The sequence below is a fragment of the Rhinolophus sinicus genome, linkage group LG10 (assembly GCF_036562045.2).
Source record: "Rhinolophus sinicus isolate RSC01 linkage group LG10, ASM3656204v1, whole genome shotgun sequence".
NCBI lineage: Eukaryota > Metazoa > Chordata > Mammalia > Chiroptera > Rhinolophidae > Rhinolophus > Rhinolophus sinicus.
Genome location: NC_133759.1, coordinates 94,367,610 through 94,393,890, shown reverse-complemented (window position 1 = coordinate 94,393,890; position 26,281 = coordinate 94,367,610). Strand labels below are relative to the sequence as shown.

Below are 26,281 nucleotides of genomic sequence, written 5' to 3'. Positions count from 1 at the left end.
GTGTTGGTTGGAAACACATCCTTCCAGTGTTCCTCTAATGTCATCCTTTCTGATGAGCGTGAGAGGTTCCCAGGCTGAAGGTACCCCAGCCACCATGCTGGGTGCTTTCCTGATACCAGGCTCCATTCAATCTGACCCCAAGCCCTGACAATTCCAGTGACCAAATCCCCAAGTCTAGTTGTGGGGTCTGTTCATTGTAGTGCCAACAGCAAAAGCCCAGGCTTTGCAACTGGGTCCAAATTCCAGCTACGACCCAGAACTACGTGAAAATAAACACACTGTCAGCCTCTCTGTCAAAGGTGGGATGTAACTCATAACGTGACTGTGGGGTTGAGTCACAGGGACAGATAAAAAGGATTCAGCATCATGCCCGCACACATCAGGACCCAGTAAGTATTACTTCCCCTTCTTCTTCAAACTAGGGATCTAGGGTATAGAGTTACACTCGGTGAGACTATGAAATCCCTAAGGTCAGGAACTATCTCCTTTATCTTGTCCAGTACAAGTCAATTTGTAAAGAGATAGTTCCCTCAGCGAGAAAGCAAACCAAATCATCACAGGTGCACTGACCTACTGGCTCTTTATCTTCTTCCGTTCCATGTGGGTTGGTTTCCTAGTCCTGTTTTAACGTGGCCTTCGGCAGATCCACGAGTGCAGGAATACGCCCTCGAATCATGACCAAGAGGCTGGTTTCACAGGTTTGGGAGCAGTTTTAATGAAGATGGGAATGTTTATCAACTCACCACAGGTAGGTACCCCAAAATACAAAGCAAAATATCATCTTCAGCTGCATAGCAAATAGGATTTAAGAATTTAACATCATTATTTGATCACAAGCGTAAATAGAAGTCACCATAAATAAATGTAAATTCATTGTACAAAAATCCCCAACAACTCTTAATACAAATATGGTACATTTGACAGTTTCTGAAACAGATTTTTGTTAAAACTTTTTAAAACCTAAGATTTTTTTTTTTCCTGGTTCTTAGACACACAAAAAAATCAAAACGGGGGCAGTAATACCAGGGAGGAAAGAATATTAAACCTGTTCGGTGTTTATTAAATAGATGTTGCTGGCAAGCTGGGGAAATGAAATGTCTCTCCTGAAGGTGAAGACCTCAATTTACCAGGATCGAATCTCTTGAGGACAATGGGATTCCACCCAGAGGGTCAAATTCAAGGTTAGGAATGCAGGGTGGGAGGGACAGGTTGTTGAAACAGTGATCTCATCAAATGGATGATTCAAATCTCCATAAAAGCAACGATCAAGGATCTGGAATGCTCTCTAGGACCTAAGGGCTGGTCATCTGTCTGCAAGAGCTACTGTTCCTGGACAGGACTGAAGATTCGGAAGGCTCTGGAACTTAGCGACTCTAGGTCAGATTTGAATGCGTGTTCTATCGTGTAGTTCTACCATGTGGTGAACCCTTTCCCTTTTGCCTGTGGGCTATATCTATGGCCAGGAGGAAAAATTAAGAAATCAGAATAGCAAGTGGCACCTCCAGATAGGAGGATCTCCCACCTTCCACCTTGAACCACTTTCCTACAAATATTTTCTTTCATGGCTCAGAAGGGGTTCAAAGCCCAAGGTTAGCATGGAGTGGATCTCTACAGCAGCGGTCCTCAGACTTCCATTTGCAAGGGAACAACTCAGAGAGCTTGTGGAGAGCGCAGGTCTCCAGACCTTACGCCCACAGGGGCAGAATTGGAGGGTCTCAGGGGGTTGGGGCAGGAATCAGCATCCAATGTGCTAATCTCAGGAAGCCCTGATGTACGAGGCCTTTGGACCACATGTGGTGAGCCCCACTTCTCTCCTCCCTGGTGAGCATGAGTGTATGACACACACGTCTTGCTATGTACACGTCTGCGCTCTCTCCATGGGGGTAAAATGGTCCATCTGATTAATGGTAACCATTTCCATCCATCCGCCCTGAGGGAGGGGATCATTACTGTTCTATTTTCTCTCTTTTCCTTTCCTTCCTGGACTGGGGCAGAGGGATAGAGAAATAAATGTCTCGCTTTATATTTTATTACAAGCTCATGGTTACAGACTTCCTTTGAGGATGAGGTGCTCTGTAATGAGACATTCATTTCTAAAGGACATTCACTGTCCTTCTAACCAGTCTCCCCATGCTTGGGGGGAGACTCTGCAAGGAATTTTGGTCCAGTCTGGGAACTAGAAGGAGCTATGCCTATCTCATACCTCAAAATCTGTCCCATGCCTCAAAATCTAAGTGAAGGAACATTGAGAAGTTAAGAGCAAAAGATAAAATGTCTCAAGAATCTTTCTGTTTCTAGGACAATGGAAGTCCTGATTCACTAAAACAGGATGCCTTTTGGGAGGTATATCTTGGTACTAAAGCTCCTTGACAGGTGTTTATACTCTTTATCTCCCTGACCCCACTATGTTTCTGGCTTCTGTTAAAATAACCTCTTCATATTTTCTTTTGCATGGGAGTTTTCCTTGATGAGAGAGTCTGTACAAAGGCATGGTCCCTATTTTGGGCTGGGGCCTGGGCACGCCTGACTTGTTCAGTGCTGTGTTCCCAGAGTCCGTCGCCCTGTGTAGCTTGGTGTTCACTAGGTATTTGCTTAATGAATACAGGACCATCTCACAATCAAGCTGATGAGGTGGTCTAACAGCTTTCCGATTTGGGCTATGGGACTCCTGGCTGTGTTCATAAGTACCTCTTTGCACATTGGGCCTGACCATCTTCCTACTCTCATTCTGCTCAGTGGAATACCGATGGGAATGCATTTCTGAGTTCTCTCTAGGAGAGCTGTGAGAGGGGCGTCTAGGTGTGGTTTGGGGAGCCTATGAAAGCACAGAGCCAACACCATCTATCATGATGCCAATACCAGGAAACTGTCCTCCATTCCCCATGGCTTTCAGCACCTGGTCCAGGAGTCCTCTTGGTGGTAGAATCCCTGGCATCCAGAGCAGCAGATATCACCTGGAAGAATGGGGGAAGGGAGCCCGAGGAGGCGAAGAAGCCGGTAAGTGGAGGCATGCCCATCAGGCCAGGCTGACATGTTGGGGCATGGCTACACTCTTTTTCTGATCTCTGATCTTCAGTTCTGAGGTCCGACGTGGGTGCTAGGCAGGAGGTGTCTTGGGAGGAGGTTTTGGGAAGCAACCACGGATGTGGGTTGGGGTCGTGAGATGGAGAAAGGGTGTAACTAGGGCTCTTAACACAGCTGAGGGAAAAAAGAAAAAAAGCACATACTGCCCTGTTTTTGTTTTTGTTTTTGTTTTCATTTACACTACAGAAAAACAACCATGGAGATGTCATGGGAAAGCATGCACAGGCCCAGCCCTCGGGAGGTGTAGATGTGTTCGGGGAGGTGCTTGTTCGCTTCCAGGTCCATCCCATACACTGTCCAGTTGGACCCTGTTGCAGGGCTGTGGCTGTGGCTTTCTCTCTCCTGCTGCTTCTCCTCCTCCAGGTTGAGGGTTTGCAGGACCGTCGGCCTAGCAGGTGGTGGCCAGGGACTGGTGGATGGGTGGCTGGAAGCAGCGCACATGCTCCACGGTGGAACTGTCTGTCTCTACGGACTTCATGTACTTGTTCAGGATGGCAAAAACCTCATTGTTCAAGATCTGGTACTTCCTGATTCTGTCTGCCATTTTCTTCAGGGGCTGCAAAGGACAGGGCCATGTAGGTTACGGGCGGGAAGAGAAGATACGGAAATAAAGGGAGAGCAAGAGAGGAATTCAGCGAGGTTGGGGTGCAGGGTCCCGATGCTTTAATGATCATGTGACTCTCTTGTTTAAAGGCCTTCTGTGGGTTCCAACAGCTTGGAAATCAAACGTTACTTGGCTGTAAAATCCTTTGTGAGTTTCAAAACTTACTACAAAACTACAGTCATCAAAACAGTGTGGTACTGGCATGAAGATGGACATATAGACCAATGGAATAGACATCCCAGAAATAAACTCTTTCATATATGGTCAAATGATTTCTGACAAGGGTGCCAAGACCATTCAATGGAGACAATATGGTGCCAGGAAAACTGGATATGCACATGCAAAAGTTGGATCCTTACCTTATACCCTATATAAAAAATTAGCTCGCAATGGATTAAAGACCTACACATAAGAGAGAAAACTATAAAACACTTAGAAAAAATCAGAGAAAAAGCTTCATGACGTTGAATTTAGCAGTGATTTCTTGGATGAGACACCAAAAGCACAGGTAATAATCTGGAAAAAATAACCTGAACTATATCAAAATTAAAAACTTGTGTGCATCTAAGGACACTGTTAACAGCACGAGAGGGCAACCCATGAAAGGGGAGAAAATATTTACAAATCATGTATTTGATAAGGGATTAATATCCAGAAAATATAAAGAACTCTTACAATTCAACAACAATAAAAAACAAACAACCCAATTAAAAAGTGAGCAAAGGATTTGAACAAACAGTTCTCCAAAGAAGATAAACAAATAGCCAACAAGCACATGAAAACACGCTCAACATCACTAATCATTAGGGAAATGGGAATTAAAACCACAATGAGATACCACTTTGTATCCACTAGGGTGGCTATTACCAAAAAACCCCCAAAAAATAACAAGTGTCGGGTAGGATGTGGAGAAATTGGAACTCTCATGCATTGCTAGTGGAAATATAACATGGTAGCCACTATGGAAAACAGTATGGCGATTCCACAAAAATTAAAAGTAGAATTACCATATAATCCAGCAATGCCACTTCTAAGTATATAGCCAAAAGAAACGGAAGCAAGGACTTGAACAGATATTTGTACACTCATGATCATAGCAGAATTATTCACAGTAGCCAAAAGGTGGAAGCAATTCAAGTGTTTATCGATGGATGAATGGATAAACAAAATGTGGTACACACATACTATGGACTATTATTCAGCCTTAAAAAGGAAGGAAATTCTGACATACACTAAAACATGGTAAACCTTGAACACATCGTGCTAAGTGAGGATTTCATCTGTATGACGCACCTAGAGAAGTCCAATTCACGAAGACAGAAAGTGGAAAGGTGGTTACCAGAGGCTCGAGGGAGGGGAAAATAGGGAGTTAGTGTTAAAAGGACATAGAGCTTCAGTTTGAGAAGCTGAAAAAGTTCTGGAGATGGATGGTTGCACAACAATGTGAGTGCACCTAATACACTCCACTATACACTGAAAAATGGTCAGAACGGTATATTTTATGTTACGTATATTCTACCCCAATGGCAAAAAACGCCTTGATGAGGTGGCTCTTGCCCTCTTCTCTCAGCTGGTCCCGGAGACCCACACCTTGTTCCAGCCATACATCTCCATGTCCCTGAGTCTTTGCTCCAGCTGTCCCCTCTATCTGTGATATCCTCCCCACCCTGCACCCACTTTCTGCCTGGCTATTTGCTGCTGGTTGTTGGACTTAGCCCAAGCCGCACCTGTATGGGAAGCCCCCTCGGGCCAACCCTTCCCTGTCCCTCAGCCTGGCTGAGACAGCCCTTCTCGGTGCCCCCACAGCAGCCCTGCTTACCCCACGCCCGGGCCTGCACAACTCTCGTGTTCAGTGAAAAAGTTTGTGAGATGAGGACCCAGCCTCAGCAGAGTCTGCCTGGCACAGGGAAGGTGTATTTCAGGTCTGGAGCCTGGCCTTGCCCTGCGGGGTGACCTGATTCATCCCAGTGCATTCTGAGCAAGTGACTCATGGTTTCCTACGAGGAGGTCCCTAGCTGCTGAGTGTCTTTGTACCTTCCTGCAGTGTGGGGAGTTGGCTCCTGAAGCAGCTCACCTGCCTTTTCAGATGAAAGCCTGCTTGTCAGGCCTGGCCCCATCACCCAAGCCCCAGCCATGAGCTGCTTACCACATTCTTAATGATTTCATCCTTCCCGTCCTGCCTCTGTACTTTCAGCAGGTGGTAACAGAAGTCGAACAGGTCGAAGCGACGCTGTTGGCCCAGCAGGACGATGATGGAGCAGCCAGCCCAGTTCAGGCCATCACCAAAACATTGCCTGGAAGCAGGGAGAGGTGGCAGTGGAGTGAGAGGCAGGGGAGGGAAGAGGGTGGGGTCCTCATCTTGGACCAGGACTACAGCTAGTGAGTGAGCAGGCCCATCTCTGGACCAATCTGTAAAATGGGTACAAGAAAAGCTACGAGCATGTATTTGTTTGTTCCAGGGACTGTGGTTATATTACAAGCCTTTCTACCCACAAAAAGGTGTTAACCTGCTGCCCCACTGAGGTAAGAAAAAATCACCTCTGAAGAAGACAAATTTGAAAGAAGACATTCACCCAGTCCTTGCGATTTACATAGCTGATTGTTTCAGGCAAGTCAAAGAAGAATCTGTTCTGGCTCCATAAAGGAGTCAGGGAACACCTGTGAGAAGGGCCCATTCAAACCAGGAGACCAGCTGGCCAGAGGAGGCTGAGCAGGCAGGGATGGGGCACAGTGGGCACATAAACAGAGGCTGCCGGTGTGGGGCAGGGGCTGAGAACTCTTGGGGCTGGTAAAGCTCAGCCTGCGTACCCCCTCCCACCCCCAATTCTCAACAGCAACTGGGGAAGTCTGGGTGGCCGTGGGGTCATCTCTGCTCACTTCCTTGTCCTCAAGTAGCAGTCGCAGCTCAAACTGGGCAGGTTCCCTGCTTCCCCATTGCAAAGCCCAGGCCCAGCAGTGGCTGGAAACAGCCTTCCCAGCCCAGCGCTAACACCACTTCCTCGGGAAGCCTTCTGTGGCCCTCACGGGCTTTGTCTCTAGAGCTCTGGCTCCTTGAGGACAGGCCTTGTCTGCCTCCCTCACTACTCTGCTCTGGATGTGTAGCTGGGTGAGTGGAGAGAGATCTGGGCTCTGCCTTTGTCTCCTCTGGGGACAGGCTTGGGTTACTCTGAAAGCCCCCCCATTTTTCAGGAGCAGGGGCCTCCTGAGGCAGGCTACCATGCACGAGTTAGGGCCTGACCTCTGCCAGGAAGGCTTTCTCTGTTCTACGAACCCTGCACTTTTGTGGGGACGTGAGGTTGGCAGTGAGGTTCTTCATGCCAACCCTTCACCAGGGCTCCCTGCTGCCCATTCAAAGGCCCCAAGACGTCCCAAGTCCCCAGGGCGCACACTCACACACATACGCTTCATCTCTGCCTCCAACCACTTGCTGCCTTTCCTGGGACGGTCCCTTCTCCCCTCTAAGATTTGAATCCCAGCAGTGTTCAAGGCTCAGTTCTGGTGTGTACATCCAATTCCGATACACCGTTCCTCTCTCTTCTGAGGCATCCGTCCCCTGTGCTGCCCTTGCTGCAACGCTGCCTCATTCGGTGTGCCTGACGTCTCTCCATAGGCCCTGTAATCCCCATGAGCCCAGGAACCATCACGTTTTGTTCAGTATTAGTGTATGTCCAGCACCTAACACAGCAACTGGCACATAGTATGTGCTCAATAAACAGTTGTCAGACCACCCCGCCCCTGTCCATCTTTCTGGTTGGTTCTGGTAGGCTGATGCCTCTCGGAGGAAACAAGCAGGTTGGGGGTGTCTTCCCTAGGGGTACTCACTCAGCTGTGAACTCGTTGGTCCCCACGGGAATGCAGTAGACGAACTGCATGGCACTCCACAGCCGGTGGAATTCCACACACTCGTCAACGTGCATGACGCCGTTGGTGGGTGGCGGGCCCCTCCAGATGGGGTCCTGCAGGTAGCTTCGAATGCGGGTCAGAATGACCTCAAACATGGACAGGCCGCAGCACAGCCGCTCCTTGGTCAGCAGGTCACCCTCCCGAGCGATGGCAATTTGCTGGGAACGGAAGGGTATATAAACCTTCTATCTATATCTCTGACCGCCTCTTCCACTTCTCACCAGAGATTCCTAAACCTTGGAGCTGACTGCACGTGGAAGTCATTCGTCAGAATGGATATCTTGCCCAGAGTAGGGCACTAACTTTACAAACCTGAGTGCAAAAGCGGGAAAGTCTTATGGTAGGTAAAATCTAAGAGCCATTGATAGAGGAATAGTTTAAAAACTTTTTTGACTTCCCCATATAATGAATGAAATGCTTTGTAGCCATGGAAAAAACTGAGATGATACTATTGCTAGTATACTCTACTACTTCTACTGGCTCATACTCACTGAGTGTGTGTAACACACCAGGTCCTATTATAAGCACTTGATAAGTATTTATTCCTCACAGCAATCCCGCGAAGGAGGTGACATTATTATCCCCATTTTACAGATAAAGAAACTGACGTCCAGAGAGGCAGCCCGTGAGTGGTAAAGCAGGGACCTAAATCCTGGTAGTCGGATCAGTGGTTTTTTAATTGTTCAGTGAAAAGAGCAAGTTGCAGAAAAGGATGTATACTACAGTCCTATTAAAAGACACCAACAACACACAATCCCACAGCTAGGCACACACAATAGATGTGGGGGTGTGTGTAAAACACTTTAGAAGGATTAAATCGGTTGTGGGAGCAGATGAGCTTGGAGAAGTGGGTGAGATTTTCACTTTTTACTTTAAATACTTCGATACAGTTGAATGGTGTTACAACGAGCATATGTTACTCTTTTAAAATTTGGCACTTATTTTACAGAATTATGTCCTCCAATTAGAAGTCCTCTGACCACTGTAAATGATCTTTATTAATAATTTAAACTGGCTCCTCATCTGCCTTCTGGTTATTGCATCTCAATAATCAGCTGGCTAGACAAATACATCAAAATATATTACCGTCTGTGCTAAGAGTAAAAATATCTAGGAATAGAGATCTCAAAAGCCATGTGCAAAGTAAGATAGATAGATACTAAAATCTAAGGTCAAAGAAAGGTCTCCAAAGCTAGAGACAAAGCAAAAGAGGGCTGGCTTCTCAGACACAGAGGTCCATAGGGCACTCATGGGATTGGGTCCCCAGTGGGTGGTCTCCCTAGAGAGCTCATTTTACAGGGTGTCTGGGGGGGAGCCTGCCTGACTTCTGGCTGCAAGTTTCTGCCCTGGAGCCCCCAAAAGAGGACAGCCTCTGAGTTAATCCACAGAGGGAAATAAATCAGGAAACACCACTGCTGGAGCCTGTTAGGAATGTGGCCAGGAGTGCAGTTGTCATGACAACTATAAACTGAAAGAAGTCTAGGAAAAAAGGCGTGGATTGGGGAAGAAGAATTTGACACCATGTGTTTCAAACAGAAAGGAGAGGGCACCCTGATTTGCAGTGACTCATCTTGATTCCATGGGCAGAGAAAGACAGCGCTTGAGCAGAGAAGGGACCACTCAATTTGCCCCAGTTCGCTAGAAACATGTCTTACAAAATCCTGAACCCACTGCTCGATTCTGTTCTCATCGGGCAGCTCTCTACTAGGCGAGTTTGTGGTTCTCTGTTTCAGATTGCCTGGAGCAGCGAAGATGCTCAGGAAATAAATACGGGATCTGTATTTGTTCTTGAGTCATGAATAGTCTCCTTCATACATTAATAAATACAGAGTTCCGGGTTATTAATTAGTCTCCTGTGCATTTATTCGGAATCAATCCTCAGGGCCTGACAATTGTGGGGGGATTAAAACATTAGCAAGGGGGTTTATAAATCTGCAGACAGAGTTGGACTTCTGCTGACGACCCCCCCCGCCCCACCTAGTATAGCCAGACAAAGGGGCCTTGGTTGAAACGGTTAGAAGCTTTGTCCTTTCCTTGAAAAAGTGCTCACCCTTACAGTTTTTCCTATGAATTATGAAAGTAATATAGTCGCTGGGTAAAATCTGGAAAAAATTTTTTTAATGTTATAAAAAAATAAAAATCTCCCATAAACCTCACTAGAGATGAGCTTTCTCAAAATACTGAGGAATAATTTGTTCATTTATTTTTATGTATGTGAGGGTGTATATACATCTGTATTTAATAAAATTTGGACCATAGTATCTGTATTGCTTTTTTTCTCTTAAGATATCAGAAATCTAAAAAACCATTTCCTTTAATATTTTCAGTAACATGATTTTTTAATGGCTACATAAAATGGTCACTGACAGACATCATTTTAGTCCTCTATTCTTGTTGGTTATTTTACATTGTTTAAAAATTTTTACTATTACAGCCAACTCTTAAAAAACCAGCCTTAAACATAACACTTTTTGAGCTTATCTCTGGTTCTTTTCTTAGGATAAAATCCTACAAATAGAACTCCTCACTAGAAGAGGATTAGTATTTTAAAAGGCATTTGCTATGAAGGGGCAAACTACTCTCAAGAAAAGCTGAACACTGTGTATCTATCTGTGTGAAGTCTGTTCCCTGTACCCTCACCAATACTCTATTATCACTAAGAGAAGTTCTTTGCCAACTCGAGAGATGAAAAGTTGTACCCTGTTCTTTTCGTTTATATGTCATTGATTACTGGTAAGGCTGAACACTTTTTCTTATGTTTATTGCCATTTATATTTTTTTATGTTGTCAGTTTTCCTTCCTGTCCTTTTTTCTTTTGGTGTCTCTGTCATTTTCTTTTTGCTCTGAAAAAGTATATTATAAATTATTGGCTGCAAATACCCCCGATTTCTGGTGGTGGTGGTGGTGGTGGTGGTGTGTGTGTGAGTGTGTGTGTGTGATTTAACATAAATTTTATCCATTTCTTTTCTATTCCAGCCAGTGGGGGATTTTTCTCTTCTCTATCTGCCATTCTTTTCTGAGTGAACAAAGGAATAGAAAAAGCATATGAGTATGTGAAATAAATTTCTGCATGGAGTACTTTGATTATATCTAGTGTCCTTTGCAGGAGAAATAGTATCTCAGTACTCCTTTATATAATTCTTTGTGTTTTTGGAAGACTTTTACTTATTTGTCCATAGAAATGACCATGAAAGGCAGCTCAACTAAGGAGGTAAAACAACTATTAGTCCATTTTAAAGATGGGAAAACAAAGACTAAGATATTAAATGTCTAGCACTAGGTTTTATCACAATTGAGGAGTGAGGCTAGGACAAAGATCCCTGTCTTTGGATCCCCTGCCACAATATTCTTTCCACGATAGCACTGGGCAACAAATCAGGTCGTTTCGACTTGTCCCAGAAACAAATGCAAACAATGCAGGACTGTTAAAACCTCCTGACTTTAAAGATGTAGCAGAATTTCTCTGTCACTGACCTAGATCTTATGTGAGTCTGTGGGGACAGAACCCCAAAAAGGAGTTTCCAGGCTCTCGGCCTCACATAGACAGGTGCTGGCTCAGGTAGTAAATGGCCATCAACTGTGATTGCATGGCCATCAGCTGTGGCTAGTTGGCCGTCAGCTGTAACCAGTGAGCCATTGGCCACTAATATGACTGCTGTGGCTGTGCTAGCAGAAAGAGAAAAAAAAATGGGGGCTAGCAAGAAGATGGTGGCTGGGCTAGCAAGAGCGGATTGCAGAAAGGTGGATGCTGCCAGCGAGAATATAGTGGTATGACTCCCCCATCTATGGCTCTGTGGATGTTCCTTTTTGGCCTCACCATATCCTGCATTCTTGTGTGGGGAGCGGGAGCAGAGACCCCGCAGGTCGCCCGGCACAACAAATGGCACAGCAAGCAGGGTCTCCCTGCATTACAGAGCCCCTGAACCCCATCTAGATTGGAAGTTAATACTGTTAACTTTTTTTCGATCTTCGGGACGTATTCCTTGGGGGCTGGGAGAATTATAAAACTGGCATTTCTCCTCCCGGAGAATGTCTAGGCTTTTGTTTGTTATATACTCAACATTTGACAAATGGAGATTTCTATCGGTCCCAAGGAAATGGTGTTCACCAGAACAGGGAAGGAATTCACAGTCTTCTGAAGTGGAAACACATGCCAAACCCTGGGTGCGAGGGGCCAGATTCTTGTACAATGACACCAACAGCGGGGCAGACACATTTATATGCTGCTGGCTTGGGGGATTTCTCCCTAAAAGGAAATCTTCAGAGGATCTCCTCTGTTCAGCTCTGAAGACCGAAAAAGAACGTGTGCCCTCCACAGTATCTGAATTCTCTCTGGGATGACTCAAAGAACCCAAATGTTTAGTCATGTTTTCAGAGCAAGGTGGGTGGCATGCTAGGGGGCCTTCTACGGCTGCTCATCAGTGTGACACCCCTGCAGTGTGACACCCCTGGGCAGAGTGGACTCTTCAGTGTGCTCCAAATACTTGTCTTGTTTTCTGAGAGAAGAGGCTGCCTTCTGCAGAGCGTGCCTTTTATGATCATAGGAGAGAGGACCTTTGAAATTCAGGTCCACGGGCAGGCCCCGTGGGGTTAGACATTCTCTTCCTCTCTCTGGGCCTCAGTTTCTCCACCCGTAAAACGAAGGGGTTGGACCACACGCTCTCCCTCTAAAGCTCCTTTTAGTTCTCAGTGTCCACGATAGAAGGCTCATACCTGAGGAGTCCCCAGCCGCTCTATCAGGGGGACCAGGTGAAGTGGGGCATACTTGGCTTCCAGGCGTTTCATCCGGACCTCCAGACGCTCCCCCTCTGTAAAAGGAGCAGCAGGCAGAGATTGAGATTCAGGACACACCGGGCAACTGGGGAAGAAACAACTCTCAGAGGACCTGATGACATATTTGTATTCCAAAACTTGGATGGAGTACGTCGAACTAACTGTTCTCCTTGGTTCTGGCAAGTGTGATCGGGACTCACTATAAGGAAAAATGTTCTATCATCTCTGTCCAACAATGGAATCATTGGCCTCGGCATGTGATGAGTTCCCCATCACTTGAAGGATTCAAGGCTAGACAGCAAAATACTAGGGATGTTCTAGCAGGACCATGGAATAAGGCCTGGAGTACCAGTTCCAATTCTATACTCTGTGACTTTTCAATAGCTTCCCAAAGCTTTAACCTCCGTTTCTGACTGCTGATATGAGTTTATTGGGATTAAGTGAGCAAGAAGTTCAAATTCAAGTTGGCTATTAAGCTGCTCTTTGTGGTTTCTCACCTTTGATGTAGACTCGTGGCAAGATATTTTGGAAGGGTGCAGCATGGAGCAAATCACAGACTTCCTCCTGAGACTGCAAACAGAGATGGAGGGGAAGAAAGAAAAAAATATTTTCATTTTAAACCAGGAAGAATTTTCATTCCTAAAAACTTGAGCACTGGAGTCAGCCAGACCTGGGTTCAAATCCTGACTTGTCTACTTACAAGCTGTGGCATCTTAGGCAAGTTGCTTAATCTCTCTGAGCCTAATTATTTATCTGCAAAGTGAGGATGAGAACAGTACCTATTTTAAATGTGCTGCTGTGAGGATTAAGTGAGAGAATGTATAACCTCACAGAGAAGTCCCTGGCACATAAGGAGTGTGCAATACACTGTCATTATAATCTTATAAGGCATTTGTTGAAGAATTCGAATGACAACGAAATGAAGCAGAGATGACGGGCTCCAGGCTGTGTTTGTCTGGTGGGTTGTGAGGCCTGTGGGTTCAAAGCCTGGGCTGGGCTGAACCTCCAAGCCACTAATCCGGGAAGATTCTGTGTAAAGGCCTGTGTCTGGTTTGTTTTCTCCACACCAGGTACCAACTAGTGGGGGAAGAGTGACAAGGACCCAGGACAGATAGGTTTTGAGGGTGACTTGTTATACATACAAGTTTACAAGCAAACATATACTACAGAAATTGGAGGGAAACGTGTTTTTATTTTGGGGGGGGGGGGGAAGGACAGGCCCAAAAGATAGGGGTCTAATGAGCCTGCTGTCCCAGGACCAGCTCATGATGACCGGATTTCAGAACAGAGGGTTGAAGAGGGGGACCTAAAAAAGCCACCCTCCACTGGTTTCGGTTTCTCTTTAAATGGTGGGGATTTGTATTAGGTAAGAGCCAGACTTCATTCAATTCTGACACTCTTGGATCCGAAGCATCTGAGAAAATCAGAGTTGCGAGTGTTGTTGGCTTTCTTTACTTAGGCCTGGCTGGAGCATGGCCGTCCTGGAAACCTAGTAGGCTACCTGCTCAGGAAGGGAAGCCCCAAACTCCTTTGTTCCTCCAGATCCATCCTCGAGGGAAGACAAGTGAACTCATCTAGGGACCTGCCAGATCTGAACGCAATTCTTGTTTCTTAGCCAGAGGGAAAATGTCCCCCCCTTTCCTAATTCAGCTATTTGTCCCCTAACCAATGGATCAGATAAGCTGGTCTTATTCACTTAGATCTTTGCTAGATCATTGCTATGTCTAAGTTTAGATCCTTTGATTCATCATATAATCTGAAAACTTAGTTTATTGATCATTCAGATCATTCTTTAATTTAACATAGTGAGTCATATTGACTGATTTTAGAATGATGAACCCAGCCTTGCATTCTCGGGATAACCTTCACTTTACTGCGATGCATTATCCTTTTAACTAATGCTGGATTTTATTTGCTAATATTTTGTTGAGGGTTTTACTCTATATTTATTAGGGACAGGGATTTGCATTTTTCTTTTCAAATGTCTTTGGTTTTAGTATTAGAATGAGGTCGACCTCATAAGATAAGTTGGCAAGAGGTCCTCTCTTTTCTATTTTCTGGAAGAGATGGTGCAGAATTGGTATCACTTCTTCCCCACATGTTTGAATTTACAAGTGAAACCATCTGCATCTGGAATTTTCTTTGTTGGAAGGTTTTCTTATTTTTTTTTAACTAGGTATAAAATTTCTTTAGTAGATATAGGCCTATACAAGTTATCAATTTTTTTCTTGAGTGAGTTCTGGGGGTTTTTCTAAGTTTAATTTATGGACATAGAGTTGTTTGTATAACAGTATACCTTTATTATCCTTTTGACGTCTGTGGGATCGATAGAGATGTCCTCATTTCATTCCTGATATTGGTCATTTATGTTTTCTCTTGGTCAGTCTGGCTAGAGGTTTATGAATTTTATTGATTTTCCCCCCCCAAATAAATGGTTTTTAGTTTCACTCATCTTTCTCTATAGTTTTTCCGTTTTCGACGTTACCTATTTCTGTTTTTTTCTTTATTATGTCCTTCCCTCTGATTGCTTTTGGTTTAATTTGCTTTTGTTTTTCTAGTTTCTTGTGGTAGAAGCCTAGATTACTGATTGAACACCTTATTCTTTTTTTTAAATATAACATTCAGGCTATTCTTGGATGCCTCCAGTAACCAAGAGCTCAGTACTTCTGGAGGTGGTACTTCTGTTCCATTTTTGAACAACTCTAATGGTGAGAAATTGTGATTTTGTATTAAGCCACAGCTGCCCTCCAGTAGTTTCCAATCAAGATCCTTGCTCTGCTCTTTACAGTATCACTGAATGTGTTTTTCTAGCCAGTATCTTCAGCCACCCTTCTATCCCTCTCCTCCTTTCAGGACCGAGTCTCTTACAAGTTTTCTCCACCTCTCTCCATTTCCCAGTCTTTACTCTGCGGACACCCCCCCGCAAACAGAAATATGTGCAGCTATATTGCACCATGGCAAAGGCTCTGATTACCAAGGACTGCTCTGTCACCACGTTCAATGCATACCTTTCAGTCCTCATGTCACGGGATGTCTAAGGTATTAGGCTCTGTCCTTCCTCAGCTACTATGACAATGAGTTCTGCTGTTTTCCATCACTTTGGTTTCTCCTTTTTTGGACTCTTTTGCAGGTTTGAGTTCTAACCATTCCTTAAATGTTGGTTTTGTCCAAGATCTCACTTTGTTTCTTTTTCCTCCTTACTTTAGTCTAGCTGGTTTGTCTCACCAAATCCTAGGACTACAAGCATTGCCTTTGATTCATCAACTCTGCATTCCCAGCCAGATTTCTCTGTCAAGCTCCAGACTCGGACGTCTAACTCCTTGCTGGGTATCTCCAGTTGGATATGTCACAGCTCAACATTTTTAAAGCTGACTTTCTTCTCCCCTAGTCACCTGGGGTTTCTTTGCTCTGAGAATGGCACCATCATCTCCTCATGTGCCCAATCCTAAAACCTGGGGCTCATTCTCTCTCTCTCTTCTTCACTTCCCATGACCAATTGGTCCTCATGTCTCTTGATTCTCTCCACATTGACCACAATGCCATGATCTCCTTAAGGGCAGGGATGCTGTCTCTATTTTTGCCTCTTATTCCCAGTGCCTAGGAAATAACAGTTTCTCAATAGTTATTTATTAAACGAATGAATATTGCTTATACCATATATTTCTTAGATGAATAAATGAATGGATTTATCCACATGACTATCCTCCAAGTATGAGAATACTACTACATCCATTCGTCCAACAAACATGTATTGAGCACCAGGCACTGTTCTAGGCTTTCTAGATATGATGTTGAACAAGTTGGACTGGATCTCTGCACTCATGGAATTTATATTCGAGTTCACAGAGACAGATAAAATCCAGTAAATCAGACAATTTCAAAGAGTGATAAAACACCATAAGGTAATAAGCTAGAAAGTGACTGGGAATGAGGAAGTGACTACTTGAGAGAGGGTGGTTAGAAAAAATCTTTTTTCTCTATATTTGAATAGAGACCAGAATGAAGTGAGAGAGGTATGAGGTAAGAGCATTCTAGTGCAAAGGCCCTGGGGCAGAGAGTAAACTGGAGTACAGTGATACAAAGAATCACCCTAATGGTAGGGAGGGACCAGATAATGTGGGGCCTTGTAGGCATGGTATGAAGTCTGGATTTTATTTGAAGTGCAATGAGGAACTACTGAAGTATTCCAAGCAGAGAACTGGTACACCTAGACTCACTGCCAGGTTTTCTTATCTTTCTTGTTTTCTTTGAAAAGTTTCAGTTGCTCCTGGACGTGCCTTGTTACTACAGAAGCTGCCCATTGCATGAACTACCAGCTTCCTATTTTGTTAACATGAGTAAAATTGACGTGGGGAGCCACCTAGGGGATGGAGGAAGGGAAGAAGATTGTGAGTCCTCTACAACAAGGGCGACGCTCCTGCTTTATTCATTTTACCTGATGAGCTTCCACTTCAGATTTCTTGGGGGGAGACAGCAGTGTTCCATGTACCCCCCTCAGCACTCCGCCCCCTGCCCCAAGTTTGCAAATGGGAAGGCCCCATCGGTTCTTTGGGGATGCTTCCTTCTGGCATGCTTCCTGTGTGTTCTGTACTTTGCAATGATGCTATTTGTTAATGAAGGTGAAGAAAGAGAGAAGGTTGTGGTTTCCTGACAGAGGTGGGAAAGCATTTGCCTGGGAGCTCCCTAGAGGATTTGCGTAATGAGGTGGGTACACACAAGGCCACACCTTTGGTGGAAGGCATTCATTAGCTGAGGCCATTGTGACTGATACACATGGCCAGTTTAGTTCGAAGCACACCAAGGCCTGTGTCAGGGGTCTAAACAAGCTTCCATTGTGGGCGCTTCCATGGTGGGCCCACCTCCCTCTGGTTTAATCCCTATCCTAATGGAGCCACACTTCAGTCTGCCAGCGACTCATCCAGCCACTGGCCTGTGACATGCAGAGAGTGGGTTTCTTCTCCCCTTGCCCTCCTGGCTCTTTCTGCTCCAGCCAGGGCAGCTTTTTGTTATTTGAATGCACCATCTGTGCACCCATCACAGACTTTCCTGCTCTTTCTGGAGGGCTCCCTAACTTATCTCTTTCCCCTACCCCCTTTGCTTAGTAAATTCCCACTCTTCTTTCAAATCTCAATTCAAACGTCATTTCTATGTGGAAGACTTCCAGGACCCCCTCAATACCTCCCTGACCAAGAAGGTTCCTTTGTTTTGTGTCCTCAAAGAACCCAGTTCTTTTCCTTTCCAGCATGTGAACTCCATCTGTATTATTCACGCCAAGTGTCACTACTTGACGTCTACCTCCCCTACGGAATGGAACCTTCATGAAGGTAGGCACAATGTCCATTTTTGACCATATTTCATTCCCAATAGCGAGCACAGTGCCTAATAAATAGTAAATGCTCATAAGTATGTAGAGTATTAATAAAAGTTGAATGTCTGTGATATGTGAAGGAACTGAGACTTAGAACAGAATCTCCTATTTTGGGTTTTCTTACAGAGGCCTAGATGTTTCCCCTTATCACTAAGGGACGTGTTTCTTCTTTGGTGTTACTGATTACTATGGATGAACTATGTGAAACGTTAAGAGAGGCTCTACGTTGTGGGATTTTCATGTGTTTCTTATTTTCTGTTGCTCTTTCCCTTCCTCCCTGTTTTTCTCCGACTTGTATGTATTTACTACACTTTCTACACTGAACATGTATTACTTTAAAAATTAATTTAAAAAAACCCCAAAAACCTCTGGAAATAATTCTTAACTTCAAAATGAGGAGCTTTGGGGGTCTTGATGCTGGAATCAGAGCGAAGGAAATGAAATCCTAGCATGCCACTTGGCCCAGCAAGGAACGATATTCGTATAGGTTTAATAATGTAAATAATGTATGTTTTTGTTTTGTTTTCTTTTTTTTAAGGCTACATTTGATAAATCACAGGTACAGGACAAAAGACAAGTGCTACAAAAACTACAGCTATGATGAAATAAAGTAAAAGTGTAGCTAACAAGAGGTAGGAGTGAAAGTGTCAGGAGTGTTAATTTCCCCATCTCCTGGAAAGGAATCAGGATACTAAATAATGTTACCAAAAGAAGCAATAGAGGTGTAAGTATATGATCTCTGATTACAAAGGAAAACAACAGAATAAGCAATAAGTAATACAACCAAATATTGAGAGGAAGAGTGAGGAGAGACGTAAATGAGCTAAAATCTCATCTTTCCAACTAGGGTGTCCATAAAGTATTGTCTAAAGTTGCTAATTAAGAAATAGGGGTCCGCCTGGTATTACTAAGCGTTATGCAGGTAACTAGGAGAATTTGAAATGGAAATGATTAGAATAGCTTGTCTTGGGAACTGGGATGCAGGTGGGAAGAGGTTCAGTGGAGCCAAGAAGGATATTTTTTTTTAATCATAAGCTCATCTATATTATTTGCTTTGTCACCACGGGCAATTAAGAACAATTTAAATGGAACAAAATGAAGAGGTCAGATTACACGGTCTCTCAGGTCCTTCGTTAGAACTGAGAACTGTAGCAACATAATCACCTTGTTCTTCAGGGAAGGGGAGGCAATGAGTGTTTCCTAAGTGTTTCCTTTGCTAGGTGCTTTGTACCCACTGTCTACTTTATACCTGAGAACCTCCTGTCAGGTGGCTCTTACGATTCCTAACCTATGGGCGAGGCCATGGAGGCTCTCAGGGAGGGGAAGTTCCAGAACCAGGTCCACACAGCGACAGGCGCAGTGGGGCTGACACCGAGACCCAGGGCCACCTCACTCCGACACCTACTGCTTTTCCACAGCAGTCCATGCAGCCAAAGCCCTAGGATGCTTGAACCATTTCCCTCCCATTTTACGTACATGTCATGAAGAAAATTTAAAATTATCAAAAATGGAAACAGGAGAAAATTACTTAAAATCTCACCAGACTTTTTAGCTTCATTCATATCTGATAGGATTATATCCTTTGTTGCTTTATTTGCTGGGTTTTTGGTCATAGCTACTAACATTCTTTAAGCTTAAAAAATTGTGACATATATATACAGTTTGAATACGTGAAAGAATGAAGAGTCCTCAGCCATCTTCTGGCCAAAGAAACAGGAAGTTAGTGATACCTCTGTTCCCCAACCCCCAGAGGTAACCTCTAGCCTGAATTTGTGTAAATAATTTCTTTGCAGGCAACACATTTTTGAAGATCTGCTGGTGTGATTCCAAGGTAAATAACTGGGCCACTTGTGGTCAATTTATACCTATGAATTCCTCCAAAACCAAAATTTTACACTTAGTCTTATCAATTCCTCAAAGATTCATTCAAATTTCACTCTCTCGACGTCTTCCAAGCCCCTCCAGCATACAGTGGTTTTCTTTAAACACTGACCAGAGCCCTTATTCACTCAGTTCCTCCACCAAGATGTCTGCAGGTTGAGCTGTCTAATCTAGTCCCAGCCCAGAGTCCTGAAGCCTGCACTTCTAATGGAGAATCAGAGCAGTATTTTGTATCCCATGCAAACACCGACTGAGAGAGAGACTTCTCGGAGGGACCAGCCATACTCGGAACCTGCATTTTATCTGATATGAGAGACCAACAAGAGGAATATAGAGAACGTGGATATAATACTATCTAGAGATCAAACAAAGAAATGCCAAATTCTGACTAGGATATAGTCTGAGCAGAAATTAAGTCATCATCCATCCATCCATCCATCCATCCATCCATCCATCCATCCATACACTCATTCAACAAATAGTAGGCATCTATTACACACAAGTCTCCCCACAAGGTGCTGGAGATACAATAGTAAGTGAAGCAGATCTGATGCATGCTCCTTACCAAGATGACGAGGAAAACAAGTAAATGGGCAATTCTGGTAAGCACTAAAATTGGAGTGTGTACGGGGGGCATGTGAATACATAAGAAGGGCAACCAATCCCGATTTCCAGGAGGATGACAGGGCAGGCTTTCTGTAGACGGAAATGCTAAGCTGAGACCTGAACCAGGGTAAGTGTTGGACAGGTGAGGGGGAACAGCACTTGCAAAGGCCCAAAAGAAAGAGGGGCCATGATGGGTGGGGGACTGACAGCAGCTTTCAGTACTGGGGGAAGGTGACATGAGACAAGGAAGGAGGGGTGAGCAGGCGGCAGCTCAGGAAGGGTCTTGCGAGCCTCGCTTCAGTGTTTGGATGCTACCTAGACGGTTTTCATCAGGGAAATGGCATGTTCAGATCTGCCGTTTCACCTTCTGGCTGCAAGTGAGAAAGAAAGGATTGGAGGAAGGCAAGAGGGATGTTGGAATAGTCCAAGAAAGAGACAGTAGGGCCTGGAGTAATAGCAAAAGACATGGAGAGGAGGGAGCAGATGTCCAAGATTCAGCAGATGAATTGTGAGAGCAGAGAGGCAAATGACACCCGTGGCATGCCATTCACAGGGTCGGAAGACATAGCAGGTTTGCAGGCAGGAAGAAGCTGAGATCAAATCTGGGCAATGTGAATTTCTGATGTCTGGACTTCTAAGAGAAGATGTCTAAAAGGCAATTAGCGATAAAGTCTGGGACCCCGCAGAGTTGGTGGGTGGGTGGAATCTGAACTTGGCAATCATCAGCATGAGGATGGAAACTGACCAGGGGCAGCAAATACACAAGTGCAAGGCTAGGTGTGCTCCACGGGCATGAAAGGGCCCTGGACGCTGCAAGAAACATGATGGGTGACAGGCAAGACTGGAAAAACTAGATTTTAATAAAATTTACAATCTAGTGGGGGAAAAAGAACCCAAGAACACCTGTGCCTGGGAAATAAAACAGGGTGGGTTTTAGGTGCGACAGAAGTTGCCAGCAACTTCTCCCAGGGCATCGACAATCTGGAGTTCGGAGACATGATAGCAAATCCCTTGCAGAGAACAGGCATTTGGTGACGTGTGTGCTGAACACAGACCTGGGGGAATGAGGTTATGATGGGTTTGAGACAGGCAGGAGAGGATGCACAGGGTTCTGAACTGGCAGGAAAGGTGCAAAGCAGACAGAGGAGAGATAAGATCAAAGATAAGATCGCTGACATAGAAAGCAGGAAATCATTTGCTGCGGCTTGTGGCAGAGCTGCAGGCAGTCAGGGGCCAGGTTCTGGGGTCTCAGGTGACTTGTGGTGGAAAGAGGCTGGAAGGGGACGCCTGGTAACTGAGGACCAGTGTATTAATCTCTGGTGACATCACATTCATCACCCCATTTAATACAAAGACTCTATGAAGAAGCTACTCAGCCCCAGCATTTTTGGGGTGTGGAAACAAAGGCTCAGAGGATTTTATCACGTTCCCAGAGTCTCACAGGATTTCTGAACTCAGCGATATGCCTATTCCCGTAGAGCACCTGGGAATCAACTTGAGTTCTGGTTGAGACAGCCCCGATGTAACTCACCCTGCCCATCTCCTTTGCCTCTTGATACCTGTTTTTGGTCTTATTCTGTGTAATGGTCTCTAGACTTAGTGACACCATTTCTTTAATTGTAAAGTTCTGTGTATTCTTTCGGATATAGGCAGAACCTAAGTAAACACAGTCATACTTCTTCCTAAATGAAGAAACAGGTGATAAGCTGGAGCTGAGACCTACGGGATTCTCTTGCTACCTAGACCTGGCCTGATCTGTAAGTGGCCATGGGGCCCAAGGACAATCATCTTTCCTAACCTCGACCTTCTCCTCCTCTTTCATTCTGCAACATTGCCAAGTTTTGTAGCACTGGGTGGGACATAGGTCTTTCTTGAGAGGGACAAAGACATGAGTCCCCCTGTGCCTGTAGCAAGTCTCAAGCTGGGAATGCTGATTTTAAACTTCTAAGGGGCCAGTTAGAACCTGCTGGGTGGTAAAGGTCCTCACCTGCTGAGTTTCCCTTCCCTGTCATTAGGCCCAGTGGACCCTGTCCCCCAGAACACAGCTCCTGCAGAACCACTGGCCTGCACATCCAAATGTTGGGTGTTGGGAGGGAGAGGCTGGGCCTACAATGTGGCCAGTGCAATAGCAAAGGCCCCAGGGAACTATGTTCATTGCAAATCACTGCAATGTGACATCAGCAAATTCACGGACTGGAAAGAAAATGGAATCCAGTCTGAGTTTTCCTTGAAACAGAGGCCCACGGTCTTCCTTCCATCATGCCGCCTTGAAGCTGAAACCGATGTATGGTTAATAACACCCAGTTACTGTCCTGTGTCTCCCTCTACTGCCTGGCTGTGTAGGACTGTGCATCCGACCCAGAGGCAGTGGGCATTTCAGCTGCCTCGCAAAGACCAAAGCAGGACAAGCTCCAGTGCCAGAATGTCAGGACACGTGGGCAGTGTCCAGGGGTCTCAGCGCACTCTGTTTTCACTGGAGATAAGGAGGCCATCTTTTCAGGGTTTGTGTTTTTTTGGGGGGAGGGGATTGAGCTCCAGCAGAGATGACAAAATAGTATCACCCAGGGTATCCGTCAGTCATGGAAGGGTAGGCATGGCTGGATTCTACGGGCCTCGGGCCTCACGTGTCAAAGGTGGGAGTCAGGAATACAATGAGAAACCACCTCTCAGTTTTTAAGCAGGAGAGTAACATGACGTGATTTATAACTGTATAAAGATCCTTTTGCTGCTGCATGGACAATCAGCTCTGCCATTCCCCCCCACCCCCCCCAACGCTTTACCTCCTAGTAAATTCGACCCTTAGCAAGAATGGAAAGTCAGGGACCCTCAAAGAAGTTGGGTTTGAAACATTCCTCTTAAAGTCAATGTTCATGGGGGGAGGGAAGCTGACAGTGTGATGGGCTGGGTGAGCTGTACAGCCACTCACACAGCCCATGTGGCCTCTTTCTCATTTGGACTGGCCAGCTTCATGTGCCTTTCCATGATCCTGGACTGTTATTTCCTGCGAGTCAATCAAACATTTGGGCAGCATGACAGTCGTGACTGAGTTCGGCACTAGCAGAGGCCTCTATAAATTTCCAAAATGAGGTCAGAAGGACCTAGGGCACATGTAACCAAGAATAAATCCCACCAACTAGCCAGAAAAAAAGCAAATGCTCATCACATTTCTTCCTTCTTGTGACCTTGTCTGCACAGTGACCCTTTTGCTTCGGAACTTTTCAGATTCCATGATGTGGTTTCTCTTTCCCCACCCTCAGGTTTGTGATATGAAAACTGTTAAACATATAAACCATTTGAAAGACCACTGAATATCCTTCGACCCTTGCTGTAGAGCCCCAGCGAACATTCTGCCATAATTGCTTTGACGCTGTATGTTTTACTGAAATCACTTGAAAGTAAGCTGAAGCGGTTGCATTATTCAGCCTTAAATACTTCGGCAGGCAACTCCTAAAAACAAGCATGTCCTCCGATGTAACCTCAGAATTATGATCACCCCCAGTAAAAACATTCTTAATATCACATAATATGCAGTCAATACTAACATTTCCTCCGTCCCTAATGTGTTTCTTTTACAGCTTCTTTTGGAACCGGGACCCAACCATGATGAGTTTTCTAAAGAGTGAAGAAAAAGCAATTGTTCTACAAAAAAAAGACTTTAATGATTCCCGAGTCTCTGGTTTGGGAACTGCTGTGCTCCTGCTTGAGTGACAATTGCTATTCAGTAACTTTTGGATTTACCAAGTGTCACACTAATGCTTCTTATTCCTATTCCTTAGGACAGCTACTAATGTATTATGGTAATGAGAGAAGTAATCATTAGATGACTAATGAGAACTAAGACCTAATGTAAAGTTGCCCGTTGTCAACAGAGCAGGTAAAAGTGAAGAGCTTTTTAGTCAGGATGCAAAACTATTTTACTGTAACCCACATCAAAATTCTTCAAGGGATGACTATTTTATTTTGGCATGGCTTGCAGTCTTAAAATGTTCCTTTGGTTTCATACTTAATTTAAAACTGATGGACCAGGAGAGATCTCCAGCAAACACTACAAACGTAAGTATTCCCAACTCATTTAGTCTGTGAGGCTCACTGGAAGCTGATTTCTCTTGGCTAAAGGATGCCATCAAGATTCAAGATATTAATACATATTTTAAAAAACAGGGTCGATGTGACCCTACGTGTCAGATTCATGTAGAAAAACAAAAGACTCTACCTTTAGGGTCTGTTTCTGGGTGAAAAGTTATGTACCATTTTTAGCTGATTTCCTAAAGGAAATCATCAAGCCAATCTCAGAACAATATTTTCTTTTTTTTTTTCTTCAATATTTTCTTAAGTAACATTTTGCTCTGCGTGTTTAGGCAACAAGAAAATAAATAACACTAATTGTTAATGTCATATGCTTTTGTCTTTGTCAAGTGGGTGTGGAGAAAGGAGCTGAAAAACGGGAGGTCGAGCATCCATCCCACAGGAATCCCCACTCTGGTTTTCTGGTGGAAAAGGCATGCGGGGATGGGGCCTAACCAGATAGCCCAGCAGACTGTTCTAAACATTCCCTTATATGGAAGCACATAGATGTCTGGTGTATGTGTTTCCTACATACTGATTGAAGCCCCAAGGATACAGGGCCTGTGGACAGGCAAGAAATTAGTCTTCCCACATCCACCATGATCCTCCCTTGTACAGAAAGTATGAGCTGCAGGTTCTAGCTAGCCCCTCAGCTGGGGGTCCAGGTGCAGTGGGAAGTTCATTTGAAATATGCTCCATCTGCTCTCCTGCTCTGTGGGCCCCTCACTTCCAGGAGCTCTTGGTAGCCCTGGTTAAATAAATCGGTAATTTATCTTACTCGATTCTGGGTGTGTGTGTGTGTGTGTGTGTGTGTGTGTGTGTGTGTGTGGTCTTTCCCCACCAATCTGTGCTTCACTCTAATAATGCCATATATATATATCACTATGGCTTACCTTCACCCTTTCTCCCACCCCCTGAATTATCAAGGCGGAAAAAGAATTATTATTCTGGATCAGAATCACGTCTGGTCAGCTAGGAAAGGTATACAGCCAAGAGACTGCCTAGAAAGTAGCTTTCCCCTTCTCCCCCCAGGTGCATGTCCGTGACTTCCAAGGCTGGCATTTCCCAAAGGGTACAAATTGGTGGTGCAGGGAAATGGCATTTCATAATTGTGAGTCACACAGTGAGCTACTTACTTCCTTTACCATTTCCTATCACTCTTTCTGACAACTTTAATGAGAAAGTTTCCATTTTGGAACAAGTACATCTAACATTTGTTAATCTTCATTTTTAATAGAAAGAGAGGGAGCAGGTATCAGCTGGAATCATACGCCCTTACGTTATTTTGATTAAATTTATTATTCTGGTTGCTTTCTAATGGTGGCAAGAGTAATGACTTTTTTTTCATGGAAGAGATACAACATTTCCTTTAAATAAGTTTTAAGTTAAAAAGGAAGTGAATTTAAATAAAAATGTTATGTAAGTAATAGGCCCAGTGCTCTACAGATACAGCTAGAATTGTGACAACCACACCTCAGTGACTAGCTCTGGAAACACTATTTGAAGAAGACTCATAGATCGGGGTTCTCCGTTCCTCTGCACATTAGAATCAAGTGTGGAGCTTTTAAAATACCTGGGTCCCTCTTGCAAAGCTTTTGTTTTCCTTGGAGAGAGATGGGGCTCAGCCATCAGCATATGGTATTTTAGGAGCTTTTTGAGCAATTTTAATGAGCAACTAGTTGAGACCACGACAATACTGCCTGGGTGTTTGAAGATGCCCACCGCATAGTAACACTGAGTAGAACAAACTGCTTTACGACCCCCAAACCCTCAGCTTCTATGCATTCTATCCTCATAGGAAAGTCATCAATACAGAACTGAATAACCAAGGCTCTGATTTCTTGGTGATTACTAGCAAGGCCAATGAAATAAGCGTGGCATGTTTCAAAGACTGAGGGGGATTTGGGTAGAGGTGACTGACCACGTTGGTCTCAAACTAAATGGTGGTATCTTCCAGATTTTAGAGGATAAACAGGCACACCCCTATTCATTATCTA

At 44.6% G+C, this 26,281-nt stretch overlaps 1 protein-coding gene across 3 annotated transcripts in view; it reads right to left on the bottom strand.

The window, feature by feature from the left end:
• Nucleotides 1-690: 690 nt before the first annotated feature.
• Nucleotides 691-26,281, bottom strand: part of CYFIP2 (cytoplasmic FMR1 interacting protein 2) — a 111,341-nt gene continuing 85,750 nt past the window's right edge. For all 3 annotated transcript variants that reach the window (XM_074313846.1, XM_019740295.2, XM_019740331.2), the window contains 5 exons: nucleotides 12,862-12,934; nucleotides 12,305-12,399; nucleotides 7,511-7,749; nucleotides 5,835-5,982; nucleotides 691-3,640 (listed from right to left, as the gene is read on the bottom strand). In XM_074313846.1, the coding sequence (XP_074169947.1) occupies nucleotides 3,473-3,640; nucleotides 5,835-5,982; nucleotides 7,511-7,749; nucleotides 12,305-12,399; nucleotides 12,862-12,934 (723 nt within the window). In that variant the 3' untranslated portion in view covers nucleotides 691-3,472. The remainder of the gene's footprint in view (nucleotides 3,641-5,834; nucleotides 5,983-7,510; nucleotides 7,750-12,304; nucleotides 12,400-12,861; nucleotides 12,935-26,281) is intronic.